The following is a 24111-nucleotide window of genomic DNA, read 5'->3' as shown; positions in this document are numbered from 1 at the left end:
ATATGTTATTTGATAAGTGCTTGGAACTTCTGTAGAAACAATTTCGAACCGACTTTCCCCTTAGTCTCTTTCATGGCAAGTCCAAGAAGATAGTTGACCGAGTTCTTCTTTCCATTGCGGATCTTCTCCACCACATCTGGATTTCTATCAACGATATCCTGGCATAATTCTGTGACTGCCTGGTCCATATCCGTACTGTCGACTTGGGGTTTGGCAAGACCGTTTTCCTTGATTATTTGATCAATAGACGAGCCAGGAATTGCAATAAGTGTCGATAACACAGTTCTTGCAACCGTGAGAGTGATTGCATCATTCTTCACTTTTAAGATGAGCTCAGCTAGCGTTGACAGAGGGAGAATCTGGGGGTCGACAGAAATATCAAGTTTATTGAAAGCCCCCAAAACCTCATGAATAAACCAGTTATTAATCTGTTTTGCTGGTACCTTATGAGCAGTGAGAATGCTGAACAAGTCTTGGTAGTACTTGAGCAACTCGGGGATTTCAACCAAGAACCTAGCATGTTTCAACTCCAATTTATATGGAGACTCCACGAGGTTTGCCATGAGTTGGTCCGGAAACTCAGGAAGAGTTTTTGCAATATCCTGTCCGATTTGAGAATCCAAATTGATGATAGGAAGTTCAGAATCAGGAAAGTATCGGTAATCGACCGCATCTTCTTTGCTTCTCAGTCTCACAGTCTCCTTGCCGTTCCAGCCTCTTGTTTCCTGCTGGATGACACGAGACTGCTGCAACTCGCTAATCTGTCGGGTATATTCATAAATTACGGCATCTTGAATCTCACCGGTGCTTCCAAGATTTTTGATCTCAACTCGATTCCCACCGTTAACACTGACATTCACATCCACACGTATAGCCCCGGTCTCTAGATCACCAGTACAAATATCTAAATGCTTGACAAGTAATTGGTACTTTTTTAGAAAGCTTTTGATCTGAGCCAAATTTTCAAAATCAGGATCTGTGATTAACTCGATCAACGGGACATTAGCTCTGTTCAAGTCAATTTTAATCAACCCATCATGCTTGTCGTATATGATTTTCCCGGTATCCTGTTCGATTTGGATCTGTTGGATGTTGATAGTTTTGTCTTTCTCCAAGTTATCATACCGTTGAGTTAATTTGAATTCTCCATGCTTGGCTAGTGGGTGATAGAATTGGGTGATTTGGTAACCTAACGGTTGATCTGGATAGAAGTAGTGTTTTCTATCGAAGCGTGATTTTGGTTGGATTTGACATCCAAGGGCTGTGCTTAGCTTTAGCGCTAGTAGTAATGCTTCAGGGTTTAATTTGGGTTGAGTGCCTGGGATTGCAATGTCAAAGTAGCTAATCTTGGAGTTAGGCTCCGAGTTAAAACTTGTAGGAGAAAGCGAGAAGAGCTTATACCTCGTCTTCAATTGCGTATGGATTTCAAGTCCGCACTTGAACCGATAGAGTGGGTCAAACTGGAAAAGGCCTGCACTCGTTGTAGATAGTAGTCGTTTTGTTAACATGCCATAGTTTGCAGAAGCTGAAAATTTTTAGTGCGAGACCACATATAAGGTGTATTGGATAGGTGATGTACGCAAATAAGGTGGGAGCGTACAGAACACAAGAATAACGAATCTTGTAAAAGAGTAAACTTTGGAACTGAAAGGTGTCTTTAATCATGCAAATAAATGTGTTAGTCACAGTATTCGGCTGTTGATAGCATCTACCATAAACAAACGTTTATCTCAGATGGTTCACCCACGACCCACTCACTTATAAATGATGATAACAAAATCAAAACCCTTAAACGTTTGTTTTGCTGTACTATACTTTTGTCCAAACCACCAATTTGTACAAACAAAAGCTAGAACAAACTATAAACATGTATGTATCAGACAAGTACACCGACACTAACGGGGTGCATACCACCCGCATCATGACTGTTGTTCAACTTGTGCATGCCTCCTCTAATTAACCCCCCCTGAGAGCGGCACCCGTCAGAATCAACTATTTACCCCCGGTTGGACTTCAATTCCCAGCTACTAACATAGTATAGATACCATGAGATCACAATTTAAAGACGAATACGACTTTGGTATGTGTGCTTTACCCCCTTTCCCTGATGGCGTTTATGGTCATTTGTGGAGGGCGATAAGACAAGATTATGCTTACTAACACCTAAAACTAGAAAAGAGAAAAGCCGAAGCCACCAGAATCTTGGAGCGGTTTTCCGACAGACTTCCAGTTATCTGTGAAAAGGCTGAAAACTCCGACATTCAAGAAATCGATAAGAGAAAGTACCTTGTTCCTGGTGACTTATCGGTTGGTCAATTTGTTTACGTGATAAGAAAGAGAATCAAGTTGCCCAGTGAAAAGGCGATTTTCATCTTCATCAACGACATCTTACCTCCCACTGCTGCCTTGATGAGCACCATTTACGAGGAGCATAAAGACGAAGACGGGTTCTTGTACGTTCTTTACTCGGGAGAAAATACCTTTGGTGAAGGTAAAATGATCCCTATCGACTTGAGTGAGCTTGACTTCAGCGAGTTTACCAACTAAGAGAGTTAACAGTCGTGAACAAATTTATAGGGTATATTATGTATGTATTTTGAAATTTTACAATCAATTTAAATTATTTTAGCAGAGTCGTATATAGACACGGGAGAATCGAGCAGAATGGTGATATTAACTCCCAATGCTTCCAATTCCAGTTTCCGGTAGTCAGTGAGTAGCTGTTGTAAACCTTGTAAAATTACCGCATCGTCATCCTGGGAAATATCCTTGAGTCCTAAATAACTGCCCACTTTATAATAAATAGCATCAAGGTTCACAAATTGGATTGAGAACCCCACAAACAACGTATCGTATTGATGACCGATCTTATTCTCCAACTCATTAACCACGTAGGTGATGTACTCCTGGTTGAGGTCCAAAAGTGGTTGGGTGACACCGGCTGCGGACTCAAATATCACTATTATGCCAGTGAGGTCAGTTAATTTAAAGGAGTTTTGAGCATTTGCAAAAGTGGTCAACGTAAACAAGCACCACATAATCAACAGAACCAGGCCTAATGACTTCATATTGGTTAAATTTGATGGGTTGGTTTTCCTATTCAGTAGTGATTTTATCCCTTCTAGGTGAGAAAAGCAGCAATATTGATGACTGCGAAATTATTTAGCTGGCTGGTTGTCCTAAAAAAAATCTGGCTGCGAACCCTCAACGGCCAGCCATACTTTTAGGATGGATCCAGTAATAGGCACCAGCATTCTTCCGCAACGCCCAGCCTGATATATAACCGGTCGTCACAGGTAGAATCTAATTTTTTATCTCACTTTCTATTACCATGGACTTTTACCAACCCACCCTCCTTTTCAGACAAAACGCCATCAGAAGAAGTCCTGAAAGCAGCCAGCTGAGTTTGGACTTGGTTGAGTACAAAACAAGAAACCCTTCTTGGATCTTCGACCCCAACACTTCCAGAGACACAAAGATTCTCAACAAGATCTGCTCTCTTGACAGACTCAACATCAAATCCAACTATTGGAAAATCCCTGATAATAACATGAACTTGACAGCTATGGCCATAAAAACAAATGATAATAATGGAACCCTCGCCATTTCATCAGCAAACGATAATTCCAACCTCTTCATCTATGAGGTCGACCTTCAGGATGCATATCTCAAGCACCACAACACAATTTCACTTCCAAACATCCATGCCATGAAATGGGTTCCAGGAACATCAAACCTTTTAGTGACCGGTAACAGCAAGGGGTACGGCCATTTGATATCGGTACCGGAGCCTGGAAATCAAACAAGTGCAGAAATAGTAAAGAGATTCAACCACAGAAAACATCTACGGTCTATTAACAAAGACTCGAGCATCCTCCACCAGTCTTCATCTAAAATCGATAAAATGGCATTCAACTCAAACCGGCTGTTGATCAGTATCTATGATAACAATCTCTTCAACTGGGATGTTAATGATTGTACGGCAGCAGCCAGACCTAAACCTGTTTCGATCACCAGCATCAACGGACTTGCCAATTTCGATACTTCTCCCAATGCCAACGTTCTCGGGATCTGTGGACGGTTTGGTGTGTCAATATTTGACCTCCGTGACCCACAATTTTCAGTTCCCAGGGCAGTTGAAAATGAGTGCAAGAAAACCAAGTTGGGTTCCAATTTGATCAAATGGTCCGACGACGAGTATATTTTCGCAGCCAGCCATTTGGATGGAGTAATAAGGTTGTGGGATGTGAGAAAACAAGATTGTTTCGGAACACTAAATGCCCAGCATGGCAGCCTGGTTAGCAGTATGCAATGGGTTGATGGTGATCTTTTCAGTGGTGGCCGTAATGGACACATTATTCATTGGGATTTGACGAGTGATATCACCGACTACGATTACGATTTACAACGGTGCGGTGTTAAAGAAGGGCTCAATAGTGTTCAGTTCGACCCGGTGGCCAACCAGGCTGACGATATCGCGGGCCAGAGACTGTGTGGTACTATTCTTCCTGCTTCCAACACGAGCATTATTTCACTTGAAACAGTCGAAACAGTCGACGATTTGAAGGTTTTATCCATTGATGGAAGCTCTTTCTTTGGACTCCATTCACGCATATACGATGCTGTGGATGTACAGTACCGCTCACAGAAACTCTACTATACCCACGATGACCTCGTCATGATGGGTGAACGCTCGGACGAGACCTTGGTCAATGATACAGGCCTGATCCATAGCCTAGAGAAGCCACTTGCTATCACTAGGAAAAATACCACAGCATCGTCGGCCAAATCAATTTCCAGAAACAACTCCATTTCTGTGGTCCGCAACACCTCGATGGCTTCTCACAAGTCCATCACATCCATTAGGTCCACCAATTCTGTCGCTGAAATTGAAGTACCCACCGGTTCTACTGACACCCTTCTCAATATGCCGATTGAGACAGCAGAACTTGATGTGGACTTCAAGTTTGGGCCAGCATCGAGGTCCAACAGTCAAAGCCTGAGTCTGGTGGTTATGTCGCCCGAGTCGCTCAACTCATTTGCTGCTTCTTTCGACTCGGTGGCCACCACTGTGGACGAGCAACCGGTCCCAGAAGCGTCCACACATAAGTACACGCTTTCAGATATCCAATTCGATGACGACCTTAGTTTTGGCATCAACAGTTCGTACTTAGTAACATAGTATATAGTCAGCATAGCATACACCTTTTTCGCATCCACAGTTCAGTTGGCTTTGCTCAGCCGAACAATTCGCACCTGCGGGGCGTGTCGGGACCACCTCGCAAAAGGGTGAAATGACAAATTTTACATAAGGTAAAAATTCGTAACAACCTATCTATCCTCCATTGTGGTTCTGAAAGTTTGTCATTGCATTTGTTGGTTTATTTCGAACAATAGACGTTTGCAGATATTCGTCAATCCTTGTGAATTCACTCCTGTCGACTGATTTGTTGATTCCCTCATTATCCTTTGTATTTATTGCATAGCTGGGATTCCTTTTCATTTGAGTCATCCCATACGGCCTACCACAAACAATCAGTTGTGTTGATTATTAGTGCCGGAGAATATTTACATACTTGTTTGACTGTTTTTGCATACCTTAGGTTCGATTCGTTCTTTTCCCAATTGCTAACATGTCATCGTCCAGAACTTCTCCTATTAGCGTGAAAGTGGTGGCTGCCGAATCTCTTTATAAGCGAGACGTGTTTCGCCAACCCGATCCATTTGCCGTCATCACCGTCGACGGCTCACAGACAAAAACTACCAAAACTGCAAAGAAGACTTTGAACCCCTATTGGAATGAATCATTTAAATTCAGTTCAAGTGAAGACTCGATATTGGTCATTCAAGTGTTTGATCAGAAGAAGTTCAAGAAAAAAGATCAGGGGTTTTTGGGTGTTGTTAACATCAGAATTGGTGATGTTATAGACTTGTCCTTGCCCAACTCCGAAGAAACCATCACTCGAGACTTGAAAAAGTCAAATGAAAATTTGGCTGTCAGCGGGAAAATCATTGTCGTGATAAGCCATAACCCTTCCGGCGCTAATGGTGCAAGCAGCAGCCCCAGATCTCTGGCCTTAGCGAACGGTTCCACCACACCTACACCTGGTCCACCTCCTGCCGCGGGTACCGCGAGTGCCGCCGGAACTGCTGCAAACAAACAGTACTCCTCTTTTGAAGATCAGTATGGAAGATTACCACCAGGATGGGAACGGAGAACCGACAATTTCGGCCGCACTTACTACGTTGACCATAATTCTAGAACAACTACTTGGCAAAGACCTAACTTGGACCAATCTGAAACAGAAAGAGGCCAACAAAGAGAGGATACCACTGAAGCCGAAAGAAGACAACACAGAGATCGTACTTTGCCTGGTGAAAGCTCTGCGGGTAGCTCTGCCACTAGTGGTAACGTTACTGTGAATGCGAGTGGTGCCAATACCCCCGTGAGTCCCGCTGCTGCTGTTTCAATGGCTGCTACCGGGGCTACCACCAGTGGGTTAGGGGAACTTCCAAGTGGTTGGGAGCAACGATTTACCAATGAAGGAAGACCTTATTTTGTTGACCATAATACGAGAACGACCACCTGGGTGGATCCGAGAAGACAACAGTACATAAGAACTTTTGGTCCTAACACAACTATCCAACAACAGCCTGTGAGCCAGTTGGGTCCTTTACCATCTGGGTGGGAAATGAGATTAACAAACACGGCCAGAGTATACTTTGTGGATCATAATACCAAAACAACTACCTGGGATGACCCTAGATTACCTTCATCATTAGATCAAAACGTTCCTCAGTACAAGAGAGATTTCAGAAGAAAGGTGATTTACTTCAGATCTCAACCGGCGTTGAGAATTTTACCGGGCCAATGCCATATCACTGTTAGAAGAGATCATATTTTCGAAGATTCATATCAAGAAATCATGAGACAAACTCCTGAAGACTTGAAGAAGAGATTAATGATCAAGTTTGACGGAGAAGAAGGTTTGGATTATGGTGGAGTGTCCAGAGAATTCTTCTTCTTGTTGTCCCACGATATGTTCAACCCATTTTACTGTTTGTTCGAATACTCTTCTCATGATAATTACACCTTACAGATCAATCCTAACTCGGGTATAAACCCAGAACATTTGAACTACTTCAAGTTCATTGGTAGAGTGGTTGGTTTGGGTGTTTTCCACAGAAGATTCTTGGATGCTTTCTTTGTCGGTGCATTGTATAAGATGATGTTACGCAAGAAGGTTGTATTGCAGGATATGGAGGGTGTTGATGCTGAATTCTACAGATCGTTGAAGTGGATATTGGATAACGACATCACTGATGTGTTGGACTTGACATTCAGTGCTGAAGATGAGAGGTTTGGTGAAATTGTTGAAGTCGATTTGAAGGAAGATGGTAGAAACATTGAAGTGACCGAAGAGAACAAGCACGAATACGTTGAATTCATAACCGAATGGAAGATTTACAAGAGAGTTGAAGAGCAGTTCAAGGCCTTTATAAGTGGATTCAACGAATTAATTCCTCAAGAACTTGTTAATGTCTTTGATGAAAGGGAATTAGAATTATTAATTGGTGGTTTGGCTGAGATCGATGTTGAAGACTGGAAGAAACATACTGATTACAGAGGATACCAGGAAAGTGACCAAGTCATCCAATGGTTCTGGCAATGTATCAAGGAATGGGACTCAGAACAGAAGGCTAGGTTATTGCAATTTACCACTGGTACTTCCAGAATCCCTGTGAATGGATTCAAAGACTTACAAGGTTCAGACGGTCCAAGAAGATTCACCATTGAAAAAGCCGGTGAATCAAATCAATTACCCAAGTCACACACTTGTTTCAACAGAGTTGATTTACCACCTTATACTGATTATGAGAGTTTGAAACAGAAATTGACGTTGGCCGTGGAGGAGACAGTTGGATTTGGTCAAGAATGAGGAGGGGGTCATATTTTTCCAACTTTTATTTTAATTTTACAAGCTTCTTTCATTTCTCAATCAAAACATGCTTCTTACATCCACGGGTTCATAGGGACGACCCTGATTTTAATAGTTTATACATAATTAAAGAACATGGTATCATTGCTTTGAATTAAGGAGGTAAAGTCCGCAGCATCCAGATCTAGAAAATCGATAAGGCGTGCATAAGAGCAGTTGCAGCAATTGCAATTTGACATCCCCTCTATTGCTAAACCACGCAGTCACTAAGTTTTTATTAATAATCAAGTCCTAAAGTGGAGTAGTTACCCAGATAACTGTGGTGGTGCCCAACTATAAAAAGGGATGAGTGTCCCCCCATAATGAGTCCTTACTATTGAATAATGCCAGATTTATTTGACAACTTTTTCACCAAGATTAACATGGCCGTTAACGGCAAGTCCAACCAGCACTACGGCGGAGCTTCCCAGGTCAACACAGGAAGCTTTTACAACTATCATAGCACACCCACCAATAATAATTATTGGATGCCTACCGGCGCACGCATCAAAGAATCGATGGAACAGCCCAATATTGAAGACATAGCAGGTGCTCCGAAGATGGAACGAAATTCAAGTGTCCTGTCAGAAGATTCCATGGCTCGGTCGAGGAACAATAGCGTTGTTGAATAATTTTATTTTTGTCTATAGTCGATACATTGAACGAATAATATACCCTTTTTACCCGAATGTTGCTTTGCAGTTTAATTATGCTCCTTGATGAATAGTTTAGACTGGATTTACATTTTAAAACAACCAGTTCATAATTAGCTCGTTGATATTCCTGATTATTCTGATTGCAATAACTGTCAATGGACTAAAATATAACTAGCACCACATCAATTTTGTATAAATGTCGCGTAAGTCTCTATTTCAATATAGTGTCGTATTCGTTAAGCAAAGCTTCCATGAAACTCAAGTCAGCATCTGTAAGCTTGAAAAGCTGGTCCATATCTTGCGACACATCCACAAAGCTGAACATTTCGTTACTTTCGGTGGGGTCAAAAACGGGGACTTCGCTTGTTTTGTCTAAACTATACTCGAGTTGAGATAAAATTGGATCCAAAACTTCAACAAGTCTAGTGATCTGATTGAGCTTAGCTTCAGCTATGCGGTTACCCAGCTCCCCCATATCTGATAAGATTTTGGTACACGTTTTAAAGTTATCTTCAAAGCTAGCTGGAGTTCGGTCATCTCTTTCGTAGTCTAAAATCACACAAATGATGGAGATGGCACTCACAGAGAAGAGATAATCAATATCAGTAAAGCCAAACACCGTCACTAGTTTCTTTTCGTAAAGCAGCTTGAAGATGTTCACCGTCTGCTGACAAGATTGCTGGCAGTAGATAAGCAAGTTTTGGACATTTAAAGGTAATGAACTCAATTCGAGCTTTCTCAACCTCCCAGTCTTGTTGTAATGAGATATCTTCAACTTTGCTAAATGCAACAGAATAGGAATACATGTGAGATACACATGGTGTAAATGATTCAAATGTAGACTTGAAAGAGCTCTTGAATATGGCGCAGATAACGAGAGGTTTCCATCAAGTTGCAAATGTGGAGGTAGATTCTCACTCCAATCTTTAAGAAGTGAAAGTATCGAAAACAAAGTGCTGATATACTCCAGGGACTTTCTCTTGTTATTGTAAACATCCACATTGATAAGTTCAGAGATCTGGGCCAACTTGATATAGTGTTTTATGTCGTCATTTGTCTCGTAGAAGTTCTTATTAGTCCCATCACTACTTCCATAGTCCTTCTCAAATTGTACGTTGACATCCTTGAAGGATAAAAGTAGGGGATGTCCAATTCGAGTACTGTAGAATCTGTTTAGACAATAGGTGGACCAAAAAATGGCTCTGGAGTTGTTGTTTGGTAGTAAGTCTAATCCTCTTTTATTCGTCCTACTCAAGAATGTGTCCTTGTGTAAGTTAATAGAAACACAAAGTTGTAAGGCCGTTAAGGTGAAAAAACAAGAAGCTGACTTCTTATCAAGGATTCGGCAGTAGATGGACACTACCCCGAACAACTCAATTACCTCGAAAATACTGGAGATGTTCTTTTTTTCAAAGGTAATGAGCTGGAAGTTGGAAGGTAAGTTGTTAGACACAACCTTAAAGTATTTCAATCCTGGTAGTTCAACTTTGGGCATCCCTGGGGATAAACAGTTCTTCTCATCATAAACATTTCCCAAGGCCACAATCATCAACACCTTCAACAAAAAGTAATCCACACTATCTACCTTGCGGTAGGTAAAGACTCCATCTGGCGAGTAATAGTATTGTAACTGGTTTCTGAATTCTACTGGGTTTATCGTCATGTAACCGGTGTTCATAAATTGGGAGGTCTTTTTCAAACAGCTTTCAACTTCAAACAAAGATATTTCCGATAAAACCTGCACAACCTCCCACGGAGAACGCCCTAGTGCAGCCTGCTGAGACAACACAGAATCGTAAGTATCCTCTTCGATGAAGAAATTAAAATCTGGTGATATGGTTATGTCTTCATCTGTGCTTTTCATGAAGTTGATTAAATTCCAACAGATTAGTTCACAAGACGGAGAGTTTAACAACACTGACAACTTCCAGTTCTTTTGCGATGGATCAGGATCCAGATGGAGGAGTTTTTCAAGTTTAAGATCTTCTTCTAACCGTTTCACTTTCTTGTGTAGAGATTCGAGTTCGGTATCAAGAACACTGATTCTTTTTGGTTTTCTGGGGTATACACATTCTGACTTAGTTTGGACACAAGCAGAACACGGGAATTCTCCAGTACATTTCGTCTTCCTTTTGCGGCACCGGACGCAAGCGGCTTTGGATCGTCTTTCAAAATCTATAGCCAGTTTATTATCGGACACCATTACCAACGCGAAAAATTATCGATTGAATTTATGAATTTATGTATTTAATCTGGTATATTTAGTGCAAAAAGGTTGAAGTGAAAATGAAATAAAACAATACCGGTATTTGAAGTCATCTACGGGAGTGAAATGTTAGTAATATACAGATGGAAGGAGGACTCCCTAAAACTTGGACAAACCATCAACATCTTCATGAATTAAAATTAGTGACATGCAAATAATCTTGAATAGTTAACAGAAGTCATGTTGGGTACTAGCTAGAAACAGCAGCGTAGCCTGGACCACCAGCTTCTTCCTTCGTTGAAAGAGGTATTCTCGGAATGCAAACTTCCATGGTCCCTGATAGGTACCATTCCACTTTGATAATGATCCCCTCCAGAATTATAGCTGGCATTGAGGAAATGACGGTTCTTATCAGGATTAATGGAATTATAGTTGGCCTTTTTACCTTTATTCAATTTGGAGCTGGAAGACTGTTGTTGAGGTCTTGGAGGATGAGGATTTCCATATCCATGCAAATTGGCCTTTTTGTTAAGAGCAGCATCCCAGCCCTTACCCCCGTTCAAGTCCATCCAGTCGTAACGTTCATCATCTTCTGCATTAATGGAGACCATTGCCTTATCCATTAAGCTCACTAAATAGTTATAATCGGGGTCTTCATCAAACTTTAAGCCACGAACATAGTTCAAGTACTGGGCAAATTGAATAGGGAACCCAAAGCATAATTCGTTAATGGAGGTAACCTGCTTTTTATAGCCAATCTTCTCATACTTCTGTTTGTTTGTAGGAGCTTTCAATCCTTGCCATGGTAGGGAACCTCTTAAGAAATACATAAAGACATGACCCAAACTCTCCAAATCGTCTCTTCTCAGCTGCTCTCTGCCCAAATGAGTGTTAATAGACATATATCTGGCAGTCCCACTTAAGGCTTTCTTTTCTCTATATGGAATATGAGTTTTGGTTTTGGGATCTCTATACTGTTTGGCCATACCAAAATCCACCAAAAAGATTTGGTTGGCTTGGGGAGTACCGGGTTTGCCTATTAAAAAGTTATCGGGCTTGATGTCTCTGTATATGAGATTGTGTTCATGGATAACCTGGACTCGTTGGATCATTTGTCTGGCAATTTGGATCACAGTTTTGATAGAAAGCTTTCTACCACACCAATCAAATAAATCTTCAAGAGAAGGTCCCAACAAGTCAATGATCAAAATATTGTGAACACCTTCTTGACCAAAGAAGTAGGCTTTTGGAACTCCTTCGGCATCACTTAATATTCTATAACTTCTATACTCGTCCCGTAATTGAGGAGCTTCACACTTTCTCGGTTCAAACTTGATGGCTACTTGCTGGTTGGTTAAAAGATTGATACCTTCAAAAATGATTCCAAAGGAACCTTCACCAATCTTCTTACCCACCTTGTAATGAACTCCAACCAAGTTGGAATGATTGGATTGTGCCATGGTTTCGCCAACAGAGATGGGATATAATCTCTACCCGTATAACCAAAATAAGGAACCCAGATAAAAGGGAAATGGATTATCGGAATATATTGGATATAATCTCCCCTCGAGATTTGAACTTCTACTTTAAGTGGGAAGTGAAATATCGATTTAGAAGATCTGCTTGCAAAGCAAAACTGTTTTAAATATATTGAACAATTCTTTTAACCTTTTCAACTGTCTAAAGGTGGAGCAAAGATGAAAACAAATTTTTTTCTTCCTAGACGAGCGAAAACTCGCGCAAATGTATTTTGTATTCTATTGTATCGTGTTGGTATAAAGCACAATTCGTCAGAGCCGTTAATTTCGTATGTCCACTTATTGTGAACCAGTTTTAAAACCCAATGCCCTGGTATTGGCATTCCATGGACCTTTAATCTATAAGGCCAAGGTTTTGAAGTCTCATGAATATGGTAAAAGCTTTGTGGTGGATGAAGAAGGAAACCATGAGCCAGTTGAAGAAAATGAAATCCCAGAACACTTGCTCGAGTGTAATGCCTATCTCCTTCATTACATGGGATGGAACCTGAAATGGGACGAATGGGTCGCCAACGACCGTGTCATGGAGTTGAATGATGAAAACATGAGACTTCGAAGACGTGTCAGAGAAGATTACAATGAAAGCAAGAAGAAACTGGCAGAGCCAAGTCCCAAACCCTCTAAACGTCATCGGCACAACACCAAGGTGAAGAAAAAGGTAGAAAAGGAAGAGCTCAAACAAAAAAAGAGAAAGAATGATGTGATTCTTCCTATGCCTGCTAAGCTAAAATACCTTCTTGTTGATGACTGGGAATTTACTACTAAGGATAGAAAGATCGTTACACTTCCTGCTCCAAAACCACTCAATATAATACTCAAAGAATATTTGGAAGAGGTAGAACAAACCAAGACACTAGAGCAGTTCAATATTACACAAGAAGTTATGAGTGGTCTTGCAGTCTATTTCAAAGCATCCGTCAAGCTAATTCTTTTGTACAAGTATGAGAGAGTGCAGTATGGGGAAATTTTGAAGGAACACGGGGCGGACGTTGACTTGGGAGACATATACGGGTTCGAACACCTTCTTCGACTCTTTGTCACCCTACCTGGATTGGTGACCGAAACGGTTATGGATGCACCAAGTATTCATACATTGATGAGCGAGTGTGGAGATATTTTGGAATATCTAGAGCAACACTTTAATGAGTACATGAACGAATACGAAACCACTTCCCCAGCATATGATGCGTTGGCAAGAAGTTAAATCGGCAATATTTATTGACCAGAAACTAATAGAAATTCAACATAATCATCGTAATCACATAACGGCGTGAAAAAACACATAAACAAAACATAGGGGCAGCAGCAAAGCCAGGCACGAGGCATGTGGTTACAACTCTAATCAGGCATCACAAAGGAATTGCCCTGTAATCAACATCGACCATAGCGTTTTCGTTGTTGCAGCAAACTTCTAACTGTAATTTCCAGTGTCTATTGAAGGCATCCTCTTCTTCGGGATTGAAGCCATGGTCAGTACTATCCTCGTACGTCCAGACCATGGTCTTGGGGGTTTCACGCACGTCAACCCGCTTGAAGTCCATGTTGTAACCTCCACAGATGGCCATTTCTTTCATCAAGTGTCTTTGCACATGATGTTGCAAATTCCTCTTGAACTTTCTACTGTTTTTGTTGGCCGTAGGTTTAACTTTATCTAAGTTTTCGTGGCATTCCTTCAATATAAATGGAGGATAATACTTCAAGTGGGCATGTAAATAGTCAAAATCATTTTCCCATGTTTCATCTCTAATATAAGCCTCAAATGCTCTTAAATCATCAAATTCCTTCATTGGAGGAGGTCTTAACACCGACTCGAACGAACCGTTACTCTCAATGGAGGTTATGGAAGATGATCTGCTCTTTGGAATAGGTTTCAAGTGCTGCATTTTGTCGCAATTTTCTAAGTCAACAGTGACAGAGTTTTTTCTTTCTTTCTTTCCCATGATTAGTATAATGGTGAGCTTATACTTATGAACAAGTGTAGTATAATTGTGAGGTTTGTTGTTTGTAGTTACAAGTGTGAAAATCCACAAGTGTTTGATGAAGGAGGATCTAGAGCAAGGGATTTTCACCCCCTTTTATACTTTACCCTATTCGGTGTATGGGGCTACACCACCCGTGAATGGCCAGCTAGTGTAATGACTGCGAAAAAAGAAAATGTCACTCCACACATCAGGATACTTTCTGAGCCGACTCCTCCTCCAGATACTTTTTTGGGAAGTAAGGGGGTTAGTGGGGCAGAAGTATGAAAGGTGAAAAGAGGGTAAGAATAGGAGACCATGAGAGATGGGGAACTTCAGGGGTATGCAGTGGAATTTGTGGATCAACTACCCCTTCAAACAAGTTTTCTTTAGTGTTGTGTACAATTGGACGATGTTGCACAACAGAAATTAAGGCAAGATGTATGTGGTCCTTTGGTCCTTTGGACTCAAGGAAATCATGTTACAAGTTCCGCCATGGTACGATCTATCTTTGTGGTGCGAGACCCTTGCAGCCATCACCCGATATTGTCGCCGCACACTCTACAATTCTGGGGTTATCACCAGTTTCCATGATAAACTTTGAATATGTCTGTCGTGCCACCGATGAATGCTGGTATGTTGAACAATCACAACTATTGCCGGAGGATTCTACGGGGTACATGGTGGGTACTTGCGTTTTGAATGATTTCCCCATTCCAAATGAGTAGGGCACTACCCTTCTCCTCTTGATAAGATGTGTCAGCCCCATCTTTCTCCACAAAAGATTAGCCACAAAAGAATTTTTTATCTGCATACATTCTACGGAATGGCCACAAATCGGCACAGCTATAAGAAGCTAGTCATTTATGTGTGGAGCTAGCTTCATGCTTCAAGCATACGTGCCTTAACTTGGCCCTTTAACAAGATCTCATGGGTTTACAACTTGTCTGAATTTTAATATCCTACGAGTTATATGTTCATGCTTTTTGAGTTATTATTTCATCTGGCGGTAAACCCTCCTCCGGTGTTAGTGTATGCTCTCATATATGTTAGCATGAAGAAGGTTACTTTGGCCCAGTAATGTTCTCTTCATGGTTACATTTGTCAAAAGGTGTTCTATTCTATTAATTGGAAATATTGAATCTATGAACGTAATCACCTGATTGAAGCTAACGTACAACTAGTATCGATCTATTTCCACTTAATTGACCTTTCGAAAGGCCTATTATGTGCTGTATCTGTGAGCATTTTGTTTTCACACTTCATTGAGTACAAACAAGGTATTGACCAGTGCCGAAAAATAACGGACGACAGCAATCTAGTCATAATGACAACGTTCATCGTAACTTTAATATCTCATCTCCTTCTTCTGGCGATGTTCCTCTCCTACATCTCAGCCGCTTAAAAAAATGCGACTCAGTTCAGCAAAAATTTCAAGTAAACATGTTTGGCGTCTATGATCCTACTGCTCCGCAAAAGCCTCAGGAGCAAATGACCCAAGAGGAGGTTGCAGAGCAAGGTGCTAAGCTGATGATCGCCTTTATGCAATCCTGTCCCGGTAAAACTGCCATGGCTGGAGTCTCTGGGTTTGGTTTAGGTGGTTTCTTCGGTTTGTTCATGGCTTCGATGGCGTATGATGTTCCCGTCGGAACCACTGCCGTCAATCATATCAGTCAGTTACCTCTTAAACAACAGATGAAGTTACAATTCACAGATATGGGAAAAAGGTCTTGGAACTCTGCTAAGAACTTTGGATACATTGGAATGGTGTACTCGGGTGTGGAATGTTCAATAGAAAGCTTAAGAGCCAAACATGATATTTACAACGGTATCAGTGCCGGGTGTATCACGGGCGCTGCATTATCCATAAATGCTGGCCCACAAGCTGCATTTGTGGGATGTGCTGGATTTGCTGCTTTTTCTGTTGCAATTGATTTATACTTGAACAGTGAAGCTGCCAGTCCACCAAGTAATGATTACGACGAATAAACTTTCGGTTGATGTATATTACAGTCACGAATTAAATGTCATGATTTCGGGTGTCCACGATCCTTGCTTCTATCTGGATGGTGGTTCAACAATAATAATAGCAGTATTCATATTTGCTGAAACTGAACAAATATGGAATCGATAGAAACATTAGTGTACATAGAAAAACAAGCAACACAGTTGACTTGTTTAATATAGGAAAAAACCCTTTTGGCCTTACTGTAGTGTTTTCATGAAGTTCGTGATTGAGTTTCTCTAGTTCTTGTAATTTCTCAAGCTCTTGCATAATTGGAGATAGATTCTCACTTTCAGTCGTGACAGCTGGGTGAAGATGGGATTCGAGTTGATACTTGATCTCATGTAAGAAACTAACCTCAGTTGAAGTCAATTTGTTGGCCTTGAGTAGTTCCTTGACATATTCAAGCTGAGTTTCGATGGAATCGATGAGATCAAGATCTCTCAGTTTCTTAACAAATTCTCTTCGTATGGGGTTCGGCCTCTGATTATGTAGCTGTATGAGCCGATGGCTATTCGACGACGTGTTTGGGTTGACTAGCTCCTCGTCGATTTCATCTTCCAACTGTTTAAGCACCGATGGGCCCGTGCTGGGTTTTCGATAAAGCAAGCTACTGTTTAAGAGATCTCGGGAAAACTCGGGGGCATTTGATGATGGGTCATCGTTGATCTTATAGGGCAACGGTAGAGGCTCGCCCAATTGAGCTAAGAACTCGTCGTTCCTACGTTTTTTATTCATGGAGTTGTTTGATCAAATGTAAACAATGCGAAAATCAGACTCTACCATACGCGAAACGTCTAATGACATATAATGTGAATTCTTTACATACTTAGTAGAAACTAAAGTAAGCCCTTTTGTTGCCTTTGGTAGGATGTCGACAGCTTGAAACTTCTTAAGAATCTTTGGATCAAGTACAAAACGCATCCAATGAACCGGAAAAGTGCCATGAATGCTACCATCCATAAGATTACCGTCAAAAATATAGTCTCTCTCTTTTCTTGACTAGTGCCGCCAAACTGGGATAATCCACCGGTTTTTAAGACCAATGCCACAATCACAAAATTAGAGATCATCCAGACCAAGACCGTCATGGATCTGATGAACGCATAATAATCGTCGTTATTAGAAGCATATCCACTTCCGTCATCTTCAACTGGCTTCTTAATCTTCTCCAATTGGTTCAAATAAGATTGGTTGATCTCTTCCTTCAAAATTGGAATGTTGACATCAAAGGTACCATCATCTCTGACCTTCGCCACCCCCAAATCCTTGGCTCCAACGTCTCCCTTGGTACCCCAGGAAATATCATCAATGTTACAGAAGGCGTAAATGTTCAACACGTTGATGTATGAAGGAGACAACAAGATATATTGCACGAAGGACGTGAACATGTGCCATGGTTCAAAATATAAGAACGATGCCAAGAAGTACAATGCATAAGTAGAACAAGTTGCTACCACCAAGTCTCTGAATTCTGAATTCAGGAAAAATAGCTTCACCGTAATCTTCTCGTTATCATTATAAATCTGCTGCACCGAGTTCACCGCCATAAAAATGGCTGCAAAAATCATATACGCCATCAATATGGCAAAGAAAATCACAATCACAATATAGAACTTTTCTGTTCCCTTAGGTTTATTACCAAAACTCAAAACAAAAGTCGTAACCAATGAAGCAAGATACAACCATAGGAAAATAACCGATAAAATGTTACCAGGAGCAAATCCCAAACTAGAGTCGGATAACCCTGTAGTTAAGATTCTGAACACCAAAAAGTAAGTACCAATAGAAAACCAAGATACAATCAAATTCAAAAACTGGTAGACAAATTGGATATGCAAAAATATCTTTCTACCAATACTATGGGAAGAACCCCAAATCTTGGGGAAATGAGCCAACGAATATATGGCTGCAAAGAAAGAACCATTTAACCATCTCCTTCTTTGCAAGATAAACTCAGCTAACCTGTCAGGAACATCTGTTTCAGCACTAGCACTTTTACAGTATCTCAATAACCAAGAACAATTCTTCTTAGCTACCAACTCATAACATAAGATTCTGTCTTCAGCAAGATACATGTTGGAGGTAAAGATACCTGCTTCTTCTTTTAGCTGTTGGGATTTCAAGACATATTCATCATCATTGGGATCCAACTCTCCACTACTGTGCAAAAATTCACCCTTGAAATACTTCTCCAACGGACCTTTGCCATTGATATCGTTCAATAGAGCCACATATCTATAAGCAGAAAAAGCACCTGGCAACACTGAAATGAACCCGAATACAGATTCGGTAGGTTTATCCAATATATTGGAGATCTTGTACTCGAAATTTTGGCCATACGTAATTGGATTGGTGATGATTTCTCTCTTCTTTAAGGAGGCTTTGATTTCTCCACATGTACCAGCCACTTGTGGATCCTTATCGAACTCCTTCCATAAATGGTATAATGACTTACCAGTTGGCTGAGTACCGGCGTCCAACAACACAATAATTTTAGGGTCCAAGATTTGACTAATGGCTTGGAAGCACCATCTATGGGAATTAATCTTCTTCGTATTTTCTTCTTTCAAGCAGAACAACAATTGAACGGGAACAATCTTTTCGGTAGTCAACTTAACCGTATCATCCACGCTGGAAATCCCCACTCTGGTGGTGTATTCATACATATGAGCTTTGACCTTTTTGTCATCAACCTGCGATTTGGCCAAACCATCCTGATAAACACCCAAAGCTGCCAACAACGCTTGTGCACGTTCATTGATCTTGGACCGTCCATCCGAAACTATGCAAACAACCACTTTTTTCCAAGAATCTTTACCCCAAACTGAAGATCTGTTTCTAGATTCCAAGTGTTTAATGTTCTTGAACACACCCTTCAAAGTTCTGGCCAACAAAAGGTCATCTTCGTTATACATAGTGATCACTACCATCAATTCGGTCTCTCTTGGCTGAGGATAGTGTACTGGTCTTAGAATATACCCGTCCTTGTAGAAGTTAGAAGGACCACAGGTTACAGCTGTGTATCTCATATAAGCGAACTCTCTCGATAAACCGCCATCTTTGAGGTCACCCTTATAATCAGGAAACTTTCTCAATAATTCGGTAGCCACTGGACAATCCAATACCAAGTGCCCGTTCAAACCCGATGCAATCCCTATATGAGGTTTGGATCTCACTGCTTCCTCTTCAGGAGGCTTTTCAAATTCCTCAGCTTCATCAGCAAAAGGAGAATCATCGTCATCATACACAGGAGCATGTACTGCATTCAAGTCGTAATGGTCTCCAACAAACTCGTTATACTCGATATTTTTGTCGAATTCTCGTTCTTCCTCGTCATCATCATCATATACATGAGGAACAAATGCCTGGTTGAAGTTATTGTGTTGGGTATAACTATCTCCGTGAAATTGATTCATTTCATAGTTGTCGTGAGAAGTCAACGGTTCAGGAGCATTGTGCAAGTCTTCAAAACTCGATGAACCTCCATTAAACGGGTTATTTGTGTACGGCTGATTGGGGTTTAAATGGGTGGAAGACGTGTTGAATATCTGAGACGGTCTGTCATACGTATCATTGTTCTCGTCTCTGTAAAAACTCGTCAAGTCTTCGTATGTGTCATTACCTGCTTGCGTGTACGACTGATTATAAACGGGTGGAGGTTGTGTGAAGTTGATAGAATGATCACTAGGGATTCTTTGGTGATTGTAGTTATAGGTACCTGACTGCTGGGGTCCCGCGTAGCCAGACCCAGTATGATGCCCATACTGCTGGTTGTAATTGTAGTTGTGACCACTCATGGAAGAAACCAGGTTAGAAATGGGTGAAGAATTCGAATTAAGTAGATGCCAATATTAATAGACGAGATCAAGATTTTTTTTTGCACGAGTCGCACCTAAAGGTAAACAAATGGCTGAACAAATAACTGAACAAATAACTGAACAAATGGCTTAGCAAATGGCTTAACTAAAAGTTGAACAGGCAGGTATTTGAAATACTGATCTCTAGTTCGTGAATTAAATGCTAAAGGTATGTCACGTTCTTTTAAAGTTGGCTTGGATCAGGTGTGGGGACTTCACAGTGTGTCAAATTGTTTCAGTTGCGTATTAGATAAACGATTCAATGACGAGATAAAGAAGTGGAAGATGTGAGAGTACTTATAAACGTAGGAAATTCTGAGCTGTCTCCACTCTAAGCCCGGTGCTATACATCTGGGTCTTGGCGACTTTCTAAAATCTCTCATGCCCTTGGTTTTCAATTTATCAGAGATATTTTCAGCAGCGATTCTAATTTTAGATTTCACACAGTATTCGCATCCACAGCCCGATGGTATAGGGGAAACAGTCATGTTTCAGAATATTCCTGACCCCTTAATCAAAATCTTGTCTGGAGGATTCGGTGGAAATGACCCAAAACACCTCGGCTATGTCACTTGGCGGTCGATTCTCTGAACACAATTACTAGCCAAAACACTTGTTGCCGTAATTGTGGTTATTGTAGTTATTTCAACATTCTACCGCGGACTATGAAGTATCTATCTGTTTAAACAGGCCTGTCTTTGATTCAGGGAAGCAATTGCTCCAACAGGTCTCCTTCCCTAAAACCTTCACCAAAACCTTAGCCACCCTCTCGCAATCTCTACCAAAAAAAAAGATTGCAGCACGAGAGTTTCGCGTATGGTCTCCCACTACACTACTCGGTCTCGCTCTTAGCAGCTTAACTACAGTTGATCGGACGGGAAACGGTGCTTTCTGCTAGATATGGCCGCAACCGAAAGATGTGTTATTGGGGTGTTTAAATGGGAAGAAGTAAATTATTGATATTGTCAATTAATTATGTAATGTTTTCAACATAATCTTAGAAGTATTGTTAAACTCAATAAAAGCTATGTGTCAAGGAGAACTTGACCTAGCACCTACCACTACACACTGATATCACTTACCTAATTTAGTCCTCAGGGGATTCCAAAATCACACATAACTACATAATGTGTCTGGGAGTATACCAGACTACAATGGGATCAGTTATTTGTTTCCAAGAAAGTATCATCATTGCCTACAATAAGTTCCATGTCCAAAGGTATCATTTGTAGCAACAATAGATCTCCAAACAACTCACCTCTACATCGCCCTCATGGCTGCAAAAGTTATTAAGAAGAGAATTTCTTTTTCTGGCTCCCTACCATATCTCGCACACCCTCAAGAATTTCTTCAAAGCTCATCCCGTCACCACCATGAGTTTCGATTGTTCCGGACATATTAAGGATTTCCTCCACGAATTGCCTAAGTGTGAGCACCACTTACACCTTGAAGGTACTTTACAGCCTAGTTTGCTCTTCAAATTGGCCGAAAGAAACAACATCACTCTCCCAGACTTGCTTCCCAAAACCGTCGAAGAATGCGATGAGAGATACAACAATTTTGCCAATTTGCAAGATTTCTTGGACCACTACTATATTGGAATGAGTGTGTTGATCCATGAAGAGGACTTTTATGACTTGGCTATGGCTTACTTCGAAAAGGCCCATTCTGACCAGTGCTTGCACTCCGAAGTTTTCTTTGATCCTCAAGGACATGTCGAAAGAGGCATCGACATTGACAACGTTGTCGGTGGTTTCAACAGAGCTTGTCAAGATGCCACCACCAAGTTCGGTACTACTAACAAGTTGATCATGTGTTTGTTAAGACACTTGCCAGCTTCTGAGGGTTTGAAAACCATTGAGATGACCCATAAGTACTATGAACAAGGTGTTATTCATGGTTTGGGTTTGGACTCCACTGAGGTTCCAAACATCCCCAGCATTTTCACCGAATGTTACCAAGATCTTAAGCAAAAATTTCCCCATATCGGACTCACCTCTCACGCTGGTGAAGAGGGTGATTTCACGTACATCGAGGAAGCATTGGACCATTTGAAGGTTACCAGAATTGACCACGGTGTCAACGCTGTTCAAAAGGATGAATTGATGGAGCACTTGGCCAAGGAAGAGATCTTGTTGACCGTTTGTCCCATGTCTAACCTCAAATTAAGAGTTGTCGATGACATTGGCAAATTGCCATTAAGAAAGTTTTTGGACAAAAAGGTGCCTTTCTCCATCAACTCCGATGATCCAGCTTATTTTGGTGGATACATCTTAGACAACTACTTGGCAGTTCAAAAGCATTTCGGTCTTTCTGTTGATGACTGGAAGTTTATTGCTCTCAGCAGCATCAAGCATTCGTGGTGTGATGACGTTAGAAAACAAGAATTAACCGATTTGGTTCACCTGGTTATTTCTAAATATGACGGATTATTATAATAGATAGATATATAGAAGATTTAATTCAACTTAATTGTTCAAATTTTCCTACCTCCTCTTATATATACAAGGTTTAAGTAACCATTGTCCTTCGGGCCTTGACTCTCTCTTTTTCTTGAACTCTTCTGTTTCGGTCTCATGTTCAATGAACTTCTTTCTTCTATGCAACTTTTGATTTCTCTCTTCGATAATATCCTGTTGGGGTTTGAAGAACTCGAATCTGGTAAACATCTTGTTGCTATTGTCGGTATTCTTATGAAAGAATCCAGACATCTTTATGGCATTCACAAACTCGTCACCTACTTCTTCTTTTGTCTTCTTTTCATTTTCGGTAAATCTGGATTTGATTTCGGCAACCCATAATTCTCCTCTAGGAGCTAAGATTCGGTGGGCCTCTTCAATAAAGTCCAAGAAGTTCGTCCCCATTAAGGCCAAACAAAATATCACTATAGTGCACGATTCGTCTGGTAAAGGAACGTTCTTTATATCGGCAACAGTTATTCTGTTGTTGACCTTTTTCAAATCAAAACTATGCACAGTGATTTTGGGTTTTCTCGATGGTTTACCTTTAAAATTCTTTGAGTTTTTGTTTCCTCCTTTCAAAAAGTCACTCACATCCAAGGAAAGTTGAGCCTCACCACACCCCATATCTGCTATGACAACTTCTTTATTCGGATACAATCCTGGTAATCCACCAGGAGCATTCACGGGTCTGTTAGACCTCGATTTGATTTGATCCACAAATACATTCACCGGGTTTTCAGGCCACGCCTGCACTTGAGATCTGAAACCTTGGTGGTATTCATCAAACAAGCTTGGTTGTTCTTTGATCAACTTCAACGCAGAGTCGGAGGTGATGGTATACAATTGTTCATTTATCCACCTGAACCTAGATCCAGATAATTTGGCCATCATTTTCTGCTGCAATGGAGTGAGTTTCGTTGGTTGAACCAAGGGCAGCAGCTCTTGAATCGGTTGTAACGTCTCTTCTGGTTGCTCCTCTTTTTCGGCCTCTACCTCTTCTATTTTTCTCTTTTGTTGTTGAGTCTTGTCCTCCTTCTGTTTAAGGTCTCTGATCTTTTGATACTTTTCATCGGTTTCTTTCTGCTTTTCTCTTCGCTTTTGGTTTTTCTCTTGCCTCTTTTCGATCTTGGCATCTCGAGTTGCCCCAAAGGCTATTTTCTTGGTCTTAATATCCCAGCCTTCTACTTCAAATAAAGCCATCTATATCTTATCAAAATGTTTTTTTTCCATCTCATCTCAATTCAATTTAACTGTTTACGCATTATTTTGTACACAACAACCCCCAGAACCATTCATGAACATAATTGATTTTGCTTCTAGCCAAAATCATATATTTGTACGACGAGATGGTATTTCATATTATGTGCCTGAATTGTTTCACTTGAATCCTCATTTCTCCTCCACTTGTCCGCTCCTTATTCATGATATTCACCATCTTCAAGATTGC

General features: G+C 40.9%; 13 protein-coding genes across 13 annotated transcripts; 6 read left to right on the top strand and 7 right to left on the bottom strand. All coding sequences in view use genetic code 12, as the record gives it.

Moving 5' to 3' along the window:
* Positions 1-5: 5 nt before the first annotated feature.
* On the bottom strand, positions 6-1508 carry PSN45_005298 (glutamyl-tRNA(Gln) amidotransferase; the record flags this gene model as incomplete). Its single annotated transcript, XM_006685684.2, has 1 exon — positions 6-1508. The coding sequence occupies one exon, from the start codon at positions 1506-1508 to the stop codon at positions 6-8; it is 1503 nt and encodes a 500-aa protein (XP_006685747.1).
* Positions 1509-2046: 538 nt separating this feature from the next.
* ATG8 (ubiquitin-like protein atg8) lies at positions 2047-2547 on the top strand (the record flags this gene model as incomplete). The annotated part of the gene is made up of 2 exons (XM_006685683.2): positions 2047-2080; positions 2174-2547. 2 exons carry the CDS (start codon positions 2047-2049, stop codon positions 2545-2547), a joined length of 408 nt encoding a protein of 135 aa, XP_006685746.1.
* Positions 2548-2615: 68 nt separating this feature from the next.
* On the bottom strand, positions 2616-3068 carry PSN45_005296 (uncharacterized protein; the record flags this gene model as incomplete). Its single annotated transcript, XM_006685925.2, has 1 exon — positions 2616-3068. One exon carries the CDS (start codon positions 3066-3068, stop codon positions 2616-2618), a length of 453 nt encoding a protein of 150 aa, XP_006685988.2.
* Positions 3069-3331: 263 nt separating this feature from the next.
* Positions 3332-5182, top strand: DSE1 (daughter-specific expression- protein; the record flags this gene model as incomplete). Its single annotated transcript, XM_006685923.1, has 1 exon — positions 3332-5182. The coding sequence occupies one exon, from the start codon at positions 3332-3334 to the stop codon at positions 5180-5182; it is 1851 nt and encodes a 616-aa protein (XP_006685986.1).
* Positions 5183-5633: 451 nt separating this feature from the next.
* On the top strand, positions 5634-7940 carry RSP5 (NEDD4 E3 ubiquitin-protein ligase; the record flags this gene model as incomplete). The annotated part of the gene is made up of 1 exon (XM_006685682.2): positions 5634-7940. One exon carries the CDS (start codon positions 5634-5636, stop codon positions 7938-7940), a length of 2307 nt encoding a protein of 768 aa, XP_006685745.1.
* A 906-nt stretch (positions 7941-8846) lies between these two features.
* On the bottom strand, positions 8847-12301 carry PSN45_005293 (uncharacterized protein; the record flags this gene model as incomplete). Its single annotated transcript, XM_006685680.2, has 2 exons — positions 8847-10674; positions 11124-12301. The coding sequence occupies 2 exons, from the start codon at positions 12299-12301 to the stop codon at positions 8847-8849; spliced, it is 3006 nt and encodes a 1001-aa protein (XP_006685743.2).
* Positions 12302-12650: 349 nt separating this feature from the next.
* EAF3 (Esa1p-associated factor) lies at positions 12651-13583 on the top strand (the record flags this gene model as incomplete). The annotated part of the gene is made up of 1 exon (XM_006685678.2): positions 12651-13583. One exon carries the CDS (start codon positions 12651-12653, stop codon positions 13581-13583), a length of 933 nt encoding a protein of 310 aa, XP_006685741.1.
* A 145-nt stretch (positions 13584-13728) lies between these two features.
* RGI1 (Respiratory growth induced protein 1) lies at positions 13729-14319 on the bottom strand (the record flags this gene model as incomplete). The annotated part of the gene is made up of 1 exon (XM_066158459.1): positions 13729-14319. One exon carries the CDS (start codon positions 14317-14319, stop codon positions 13729-13731), a length of 591 nt encoding a protein of 196 aa, XP_066014556.1.
* A 1461-nt stretch (positions 14320-15780) lies between these two features.
* TIM22 (Mitochondrial import inner membrane translocase subunit tim22) lies at positions 15781-16326 on the top strand (the record flags this gene model as incomplete). The annotated part of the gene is made up of 1 exon (XM_006685921.1): positions 15781-16326. The coding sequence occupies one exon, from the start codon at positions 15781-15783 to the stop codon at positions 16324-16326; it is 546 nt and encodes a 181-aa protein (XP_006685984.1).
* A 107-nt stretch (positions 16327-16433) lies between these two features.
* Positions 16434-17080, bottom strand: PSN45_005289 (uncharacterized protein; the record flags this gene model as incomplete). Its single annotated transcript, XM_066158458.1, has 2 exons — positions 16434-16448; positions 16547-17080. 2 exons carry the CDS (start codon positions 17078-17080, stop codon positions 16434-16436), a joined length of 549 nt encoding a protein of 182 aa, XP_066014555.1.
* A 101-nt stretch (positions 17081-17181) lies between these two features.
* CHS2_2 (Chitin synthase, class 2) lies at positions 17182-20142 on the bottom strand (the record flags this gene model as incomplete). The annotated part of the gene is made up of 1 exon (XM_006685676.2): positions 17182-20142. The coding sequence occupies one exon, from the start codon at positions 20140-20142 to the stop codon at positions 17182-17184; it is 2961 nt and encodes a 986-aa protein (XP_006685739.1).
* Positions 20143-21575: 1433 nt separating this feature from the next.
* Positions 21576-22640, top strand: AAH1 (adenine deaminase; the record flags this gene model as incomplete). The annotated part of the gene is made up of 1 exon (XM_006685919.1): positions 21576-22640. One exon carries the CDS (start codon positions 21576-21578, stop codon positions 22638-22640), a length of 1065 nt encoding a protein of 354 aa, XP_006685982.1.
* A 48-nt stretch (positions 22641-22688) lies between these two features.
* Positions 22689-23864, bottom strand: RRP8 (25S rRNA (adenine645-N1)-methyltransferase; the record flags this gene model as incomplete). The annotated part of the gene is made up of 1 exon (XM_006685675.1): positions 22689-23864. One exon carries the CDS (start codon positions 23862-23864, stop codon positions 22689-22691), a length of 1176 nt encoding a protein of 391 aa, XP_006685738.1.
* Positions 23865-24111: the final 247 nt, after the last annotated feature.

Source organism: Yamadazyma tenuis, chromosome 7 (genome assembly GCF_029203305.1).
Source record: "Yamadazyma tenuis chromosome 7, complete sequence".
Taxonomy (NCBI): domain Eukaryota; kingdom Fungi; phylum Ascomycota; class Pichiomycetes; order Serinales; family Debaryomycetaceae; genus Yamadazyma; species Yamadazyma tenuis.
Note: the sequence above shows the minus strand (reverse complement) of the source record. Positions and strands in the feature narration are given on the sequence as shown.